The following is an 8331-nucleotide window of genomic DNA, read 5'->3' on the forward strand; positions in this document are numbered from 1 at the left end:
ACTGAGAGTCAGCCAGTGGTGGAAGACTTCAGTCAATATAGCACAGAATGAAATAAGTTTACACGAGAGGAAGTCAATGTGAATGTTCTCCTATTTCGTATAAAACGCTTTTATTCGATTATTTCAGACTTATTTCTGATGCGTAAAAGTGCAACTTTTGAACAACTTTTTTAGTAATGTAGCATGTAGGCCTACATATAAAAACTGTAATAGCTGCAAGGCGTTTGTTTTAAAGAGGAATAGCCTACTACTGAAACACTAGGCCTACATTATGACTCTGTGACAGATTCTTTTGAACTCTGCGCCTCCAAAGGTCCAGTTCCCCTTTAATATGCAATATGCAATATGTAAGATATTACCTTACTATATCATCAGACATGAAGGAAACATGCTATGTTGAAGTGCTGGCTTCTCTGTCAACAATGCAATATCCTCCTTCTAAGTTTGGATTCCAGTCCAGAATGGTCTGGATTTGTTTTGATCACAGAAGCTAGGCGGTTTTAAGGCACCCCCACACGGCCGTTTTGGACACCCCTCGGTTTGCTAGGCAAACAGCAAACCAACAGGTGTTGCAGCAATGAAAGCAGGAAAGTGATCTAGTTCAGATATATCTGATTATATACCAGACTTAAAAAGCCTCAGCATTTTTTCTGAAAAGCCCTACAAGCAGAAACATGGAAAAACTAGGATAATTACTGGACAGGCTATTGAAAAATGGAGAGAGGTTAGAACACAGAAAGGTTTCAAGACTGATCCAGAGCTGGATAAACACTGAAGCTTCTGTGTCAGCGACATGGTAACCAGCGTATGCATCGACTCTAGGGGAGGAGGGGGGCGGGGGGAGACACTCTCTCCTGTGTTTTGAATTTGGACTGCAGCACCAATTATAAAACGCTACATGTCAGAGTTACAATTTGTTGCTATAAAAACTGTACATGTAGAGCTTTATATTATAGAAGTGAACAATGGCTTTCCTTGTTGCCTTGTAAAAAAAAAAAAAAATCCTGATCAAGAGTCACATCTCCTTTATGATCAATCAAACCAATATCCATTCACTCAATGATCGTCCTCTTTGGTATTCCAACAAGTGTGAGATGCTTCAGCTGCATCCAGCTCTTATCTGTGGAGATTAAGAGGAAACATGGCTATAAGTAGGGGGCTTTAGAGTCAGGTTGGACAGCCTGCACTAAAAGAATGCACCCTGTAACGATGATATAAGCCCACATACACTGCTGGATTCATCCAAGGCATTATAGATAGAAATGCTTGAATGAATGATTTTCTCTGCAAACCAACCACATGTGATTTTTTTTTTCTTTAGGAATGAAGTTGCATAGACACAAATCTTACAGATGTATCATTCCTGCAAGCTGGATCCAATAATGACCTCTTAAGGTACAATATACAGTACATGAAGGTAAACGTATATGGGATAGTGGGTGGCACAAATATAGAGCTCCTCTGTGCAAACTCACGGCTCGAGAACCTCTATGGCTGTACATTTATGACTCTGCTGCTCAGCATAACCCTACAAGGAGACAGCTGGGCCAATCAGCTGACAGCACTGAAACAGACAGGCCACTCAGACAGGCAGATGAGACGCAGAGTCCGGCTGGCATTACCATCAGCTGTTCTGCGTATTGAGGAGGCTCAGCTAACATACCAGCAGCATGGTTCTCACACATATGCAATGTTTTCATTTCCTTAACAAGACACCACTGGCACTGGCCTGACTGGTCATCAAAGAGGGCCTTCTGGGTTGTTAACCTATAAGAGATATCACATGGGTGACACTGTACTTTTTGAGCACCTTCTGCATAAAAGTAGCACAAATCACAGTACTTAAAGTCTAATTGAATGATACTCGTACTATTTTTTGACTTAGAAATTATTTCAAAGATATCAATGAAACTATATTGCAACATAAATGCATGGGCATGACTTAACATTTCACAACACGTTTCATTAACTAAATTGAATAAACTTTCAAACTAGAAATTCAGAGTATTTCTTGTATTCCTTACAGAGTTAAAATTCTATTGTCAGTTTTCTTTAGAGTTAAAAAAAATAATGAAGAGAACGGAGACAGTTGCAACTTCACTCTACATTCACTATCAAAATAATATATCTATTACACAAATTCACACTTCTCTACTGGCATTCAATCCGCACTCTGTCATTTGAGTGACTTCCATCCATGTAAGTGAAACACACTTTCAAGTGGCTTACTGAGTTTTTTTGCTTGCAGCTTCTTATTTGGACTTGTGTGAACCCCCAGCCCCGCCCCTGGTCCCTGGACCCCGTGAGGGTCTTATTTAAAGGGCTCCTCTCCCCCTCAGGCTTCGTCCCAGTGGAAGCATCCGCCTACCAGTGCACCTTGGTGAGTACACTTCACTGTTGGCTTCTCTGAACCACTGAATCTATGCTGTTTGTGTGATTACTTAAATGGAGTCCATTAGTGTAGCTGATGATGCAGGGATGAATGAATGATGAAACTCCAGCTAGCTAAAGGTTCTCACAAACTGTTAGCTGAAATTACTAATAGAGCTAGAACTAGAGTTGCTGCTTATCCTATTTTCATTGACATGGGCCGTTGCTGGAATAAGCATTATTGACTTCTATGTTTTTCTATGATAAAGACACTTCCTGGTATGGACAATTTGTGGAAAAGCCAGCACCACACGTAAATTTCTCAAACATTTTTTATAGTAGTTTTCTTTGGAGTGCTTCAAAAAGCAGGTCAGGAAGTGTTCAAATGTATACTCCAATGAATGAAGTCCAGAGGCAGCTGTGGCATGGAGCCACCTAGTAAAAACTAAGTCTCACAGTGTGGCAACAGATGGGGTTGGCCTGACTCTCCTACAAGTACCTGAAATAGCAGGACATGCATGTATCACTTGTTTAAACTTGTTAAGCACAGTAAGGGTGCTGAGCCTGAAATAGATACCAGGTCTCTGTTGTGTTATGCCCCTTTTTGGTGCTAACTCAGCAGCTCTGAGAAGCCCTGTGAACAATCATGCTTGTGGAGATATGCTATCTGTAGTGGTACAGCAAGGTTAGCATCGAAATAGCATCCAAAGGCATGTCTAATTAGCTCTCTATAGATAGCGGCAATGGAAGTGGGTTGTGTTTGAGTTAGAATGTGATAATTCCTGTAATGCAGTCCTGAGATACTGTTGGCAGGTCTTCAAAGACCTTTAGATCACAGCTTATACAAATATTAATCATATGACTGTCCTCTTGATTGTGTCTGTAACTTTTTCCAGATATAGCAGGTCTAATCACATCATCACATTATCCTTCACATCAGTGATAAAGTTTCTGGGATTTTATTATAATAGGCCTTCCTGCTATGTATTAGTCAGTTTAGACAGCTGCTCCTTTAACTCCTGACTAAACCTTCTCTGTACTTGTGTTTCTGCCCTCACTCCTCAAACTTTTAGACCATCCCCCAGTAAAGCAGAATCATGTGTGACGACGAAGAGACCACCGCCCTTGTGTGCGACAACGGCTCTGGCTTGGTCAAGGCTGGATTTGCTGGAGATGACGCTCCCCGTGCTGTCTTTCCTTCTATCGTTGGAAGGCCCCGCCACCAGGTACGCTTAAATGTGCCCCCTTTTAATCAACCCACAGATTTAAGCCCAGCATCTTCCTTTATCATATGTTCCTCTCATGCTTCTTTTCTCAGGGTGTGATGGTGGGTATGGGTCAGAAGGACAGCTACGTAGGCGATGAGGCCCAGAGCAAGAGGGGTATCCTGACCCTGAAGTACCCCATCGAGCATGGCATCATCACCAACTGGGATGATATGGAGAAGGTGTGTGTTGACAGTGGGCCTAATTTTCAACATTCACGGCAGTTGACGTTCCACATCCTTGAGAATTCACAGCATGGCACCATCATTGTGTAAACGCTGCTTGTGTTTGGTTTGGCCCTTTGCATACCTGAGCCAAGAGTTGTTTTCTCAGTCCAAACTAAAGCTGTTCTTTCTCCTCTGTCAGATCTGGCACCACACCTTTTACAATGAGCTGCGTGTGGCCCCCGAAGAGCACCCCACCCTGCTCACTGAGGCCCCCCTGAACCCCAAAGCCAACAGGGAGAAGATGACCCAGGTACTTCACAGCTACATTTCAAAGATTTCTGTTCTTGTTTCTTTTCTTTTTTTTTACACGTTCGTTGTTGGGACGTTTGTTGTTAGAAAGTTTGTCTCACTTTTTCTTCCAGATTATGTTTGAGACCTTCAACGTTCCCGCCATGTATGTGGCCATCCAGGCTGTCCTGTCCCTGTACGCCTCCGGTCGTACCACCGGTCAGTACCCTGCAACTTTCTACCCAATTTAGTCAGTTCTTAATTATGCAGTCCTTTAAATAAGAGGAAATTCCACTGCAAGGGAGAAAGTGTTGAGCATTTACTCTCTGAGGGTGTCTGGTATCTGGGTATATTCCTGTCTCGTTGTCACAGGAAGGTGTAAATCTCTCTCTGGAGGACTGTGTGTGTCGAGTAATGTCAGCAGCATTGTGTAGTTTATGATGTGAGACATACTGACAATCGTTGCCTTGACAGCAATGCATGGCTGATTTACTATGGTGTGTTTTTTGCTTCCTGAAGGTATTGTGCTGGACTCTGGTGATGGTGTGACCCATAACGTCCCCATCTATGAGGGTTATGCTCTGCCACACGCCATCATGCGTCTGGATCTGGCTGGTCGTGACCTGACCGACTACCTGATGAAGATCCTTACAGAGCGCGGATACTCCTTTGTCACAACAGGTAGGTCTAATCCCTTGTGGTTTATATGTTCAATGTTTAAATAAAAAGTTTTCTAAATAAGTGGATTTTTGTGCTCGGCAGCTGAGCGTGAGATCGTGCGTGACATCAAGGAGAAGCTGTGCTACGTGGCTCTTGACTTTGAGAATGAGATGGCCACTGCTGCCTCCTCCTCCTCCCTGGAGAAGAGCTATGAGCTGCCCGACGGACAGGTCATCACCATTGGTAACGAGCGTTTCCGTTGCCCAGAGACCCTCTTCCAGCCTTCCTTCATTGGTGAGTTATAGTTGATTAAATACATCTTTTGATAGATCTAAGAAATATTCAAGACAAAACTAAAGGTTTTTGCTTGTTGCTTAATAGGTATGGAGTCTGCTGGTATTCATGAGACTGCCTACAACAGCATCATGAAGTGTGACATTGACATCCGTAAGGACTTGTACGCCAACAATGTGCTGTCTGGTGGTACCACCATGTACCCTGGTATTGCTGACCGTATGCAGAAGGAGATCACAGCTCTGGCCCCCAGCACAATGAAGATCAAGGTGAGAGAATTGGAAATGTTAAGAGTCTGCTAGGACAGTGAATTAGCATTCAGTAATAACTTCAATATTTATTTGTTTTCTAGATCATCGCTCCCCCTGAGAGGAAGTACTCCGTCTGGATTGGTGGCTCCATCCTGGCCTCCCTGTCCACCTTCCAGCAGATGTGGATCAGCAAGCAGGAGTATGATGAGGCTGGCCCCTCCATTGTCCACAGGAAATGTTTCTAAACACATAACCAACCTCTTTTTGTCCACAAATTTGTACGTTGTTGTCTTCTGTATATATATGTGTATGTTCTGTTTTAATAAAGATAAGCCCTTATGAGATTATCCTCTGTATTGTTTTTGTGATTTACAGAAAATTAGCAATATTAGTAGGAAGTATAGGGGCTGTAAAATGAGAATAAAACTAAGTTACCTGATCAAATAGTCCTTTTAGATGAATACTTCCAGGAAAAAGAGAGCGAGAGAGAAAAAAGATACTTTTTCTTGCCCAGATTACTCGGTTCACAACGTGCAATCAATAGTCCTTATACTCATAAAGAGCAATCACATCAACGTGTTAGCATGTAGGCTACCTCCAGCTGTCATTAACAATGCAATTCTTTGTGCATCCAATAAACAATGACCACTTGCATCAAATGGAGGAATGTATATTTGGGCAATGTCAGATAATTTGTAACTTTATACACTTCAACATATTTACATGTTTCAAAGATTGAAAACTTTCAAATTAAAAGGGCCTTATCTTACTTTCTATCCTTGTGAAGTCTTGACACATGCTACCATTCTTTTAAAATTCAAATACGCAAAATAATGAACAAAATGTGTGTACATACTGTGAAATGTGTGCATGACAGATACAGCATATAGGTGACCAAATAGCCTACATACCTTTATGTTGCCACCTTTGTAATCCATCATTTGTTGAATCATGCATGTAAGTTGTCTCCACCTAGTGGTTGAAGAGAGAAAATGAAGATCCAATTTTATTTGAGAAACTGAAGAAGTGCTGCCATTGAGTTAGCATATTTCTGCCTCTGGGCTTGTAGTCTTCCTTGTAAAGTAGAAAATATACAGTGATAAGCCTTAAACGGTGGGCAGGCTTCATAAGGTCTTGTCACTTTGCAGATGAGATCAGCCTATGCACCTCCTTTTTAAAGGCCAAAACAGGGGACACTTATAGTGGCAGTCACCTGTTTGTTTTCTGTGTAACTCATTGTCAATAAACAGTCTTGCTTTGATTTATTGTTTCACAGCATTTCAGTTAAACACCATTGCAACATGGGTCAAAGATTCTGTGAACATTGACCCTTGCCATTTTTTTTATCTTTCAGGCCCAAACAGCCCATCATCCTGGTTAAGAGTGAGCTTATTAAACAAGCTGAATTCTGTTTTGCAAGCCATTGTCAAATGTTTGCAGATGCCATGAAGAAAGGCATACAAATGCAAGAGAATAATATAGAGGCTAGGCATTTTTGAAGTGCTTGCACTGCAGCTATGTCAGAGTTTAGAGTTAAAGGGTTTTGAACTCAGTCATAGCCCAGCAGAATTGACCTGTGAAGTGGAGCACAGAGGAATGATTTCAATGAGACCAGACCTAGCCCTGCACTGTGTGGAGTGGAGACCACCTTCCCCTTTGTTTATGCACAATAAGAGTACTGGAAGGTATACAATCATAGATATCATGTATCAAATGGGTCCAATATTTTCCACTGTCATTGAAAAGATTTCCTCTTCATACTCCAATCAGATATCATCTGGGATGAAGGATGACTGAGGCAAATCATTTCCTTGAAAAATGCCATCAGGTACACCTACACAGACAAAACATTTTCTGTTAAAAGACCGTAAAGACTGAATATGAAGCTTTAAGCACATAGTTGCTTAAAGCTTCATAATTAAGGAATGCACATGGTTTAAAAAAGAGATTAAAATTCAAACCCTTTTTTCTTATTTACGTCAGACCCTGTCTCGATTATTTGCACAAAAGTAAGCTATAGCCTATTATTAGGACATTTTAGGCCTATCCTGACGTGTTTTCTTATTCCTAACATTAAACTTTTCTGCAAAAACATAGACAGGCCTAATATGTGTACTATAGTTGAACAATAGACTTTCATAGCGTTTCCGTCATATTTCTACCGTAGAAATAAAACAAATATGTTTTTTTCGCTGGTCTGAAGTACCAGTAGGCCTATAAAAGTATATAACTCTTGTAGTGTATCTTCCGACCGCCTGCTTCCCTTCATCCGCGGGTTATCGTAAACGGCGCACTACATTACGTGAGGGCATTGCTATCTAGCTCTTTAATCTAATAATTAGAATTAAAAAAAACATTCATTGCAATTATTCTTATGATAGCTAATTTTATAGCGAAAAAACAAACAAACAAAACTTCTTGTGGGGTTTGATCATTCTCTCTGGCCAGGCATAATCTTTGGACAAAAACACCAACAATGATGACTAAAAAAATTAAAAAATAAATAATCAGATTCCCTCGTGTATAACAAAACGTGTGCATGTGCGCATGCGCGAATTTAGAGTTGTTTGTTATAGCGACGTGATCTGTGTTCGTGCGTGCGTGCGTACGCGCGTGCGTGCTCACGGTTGGGTGATGGAATGTTTACAAATCATTTTCAAAGGTTTAAATTCCTTTGATGTTAACATGCCACATGACGTCACAGAAATAGAAATTACCTTTCAGATTGACTGGTGAATTGAAAAGCAGTCAGAAGCAGCAGTGAGGATCTACACAGCAGCAAGCAACAGAAAGTTTGATATCCAAGAATCCTTGTGAAGAATTTGTGCAAAATCAACCAATCTAGTATCAAGATGGAAAACACTGTCCTGATCACATCGGAATCTCTTCAGCCCCTGGTTGACAAGTATTTTGAGAAAATTACAGCAGCACAATGGAGCATGTTAGCTGCAGGGACTTGGGATTCATCCACAGAAGCTACACTGGCTGACATGTTAATTGAAATTGTACAGACACTGTCTGCCGATGTCCTGCGGC

At 41.3% G+C, this 8331-nt stretch overlaps 1 protein-coding gene across 1 annotated transcript; it reads left to right on the forward strand.

The window, feature by feature from the left end:
- Positions 1–2238: 2238 nt before the first annotated feature.
- On the forward strand, positions 2239–5642 carry LOC132992920 (actin, alpha cardiac muscle-like). Its single transcript, XM_061062506.1, has 9 exons — positions 2239–2380; positions 3444–3596; positions 3689–3817; positions 4002–4112; positions 4225–4309; positions 4610–4771; positions 4853–5044; positions 5132–5313; positions 5397–5642. The coding sequence occupies exons 2-9, from the start codon at positions 3468–3470 to the stop codon at positions 5538–5540; spliced, it is 1134 nt and encodes a 377-aa protein (XP_060918489.1). The 5' UTR covers positions 2239–2380; positions 3444–3467; the 3' UTR covers positions 5541–5642.
- Positions 5643–8331: the final 2689 nt, after the last annotated feature.

The sequence above is a fragment of the Labrus mixtus genome, chromosome 18 (genome assembly GCF_963584025.1).
Source record: "Labrus mixtus chromosome 18, fLabMix1.1, whole genome shotgun sequence".
NCBI classification, from domain to species: domain Eukaryota; kingdom Metazoa; phylum Chordata; class Actinopteri; order Labriformes; family Labridae; genus Labrus; species Labrus mixtus.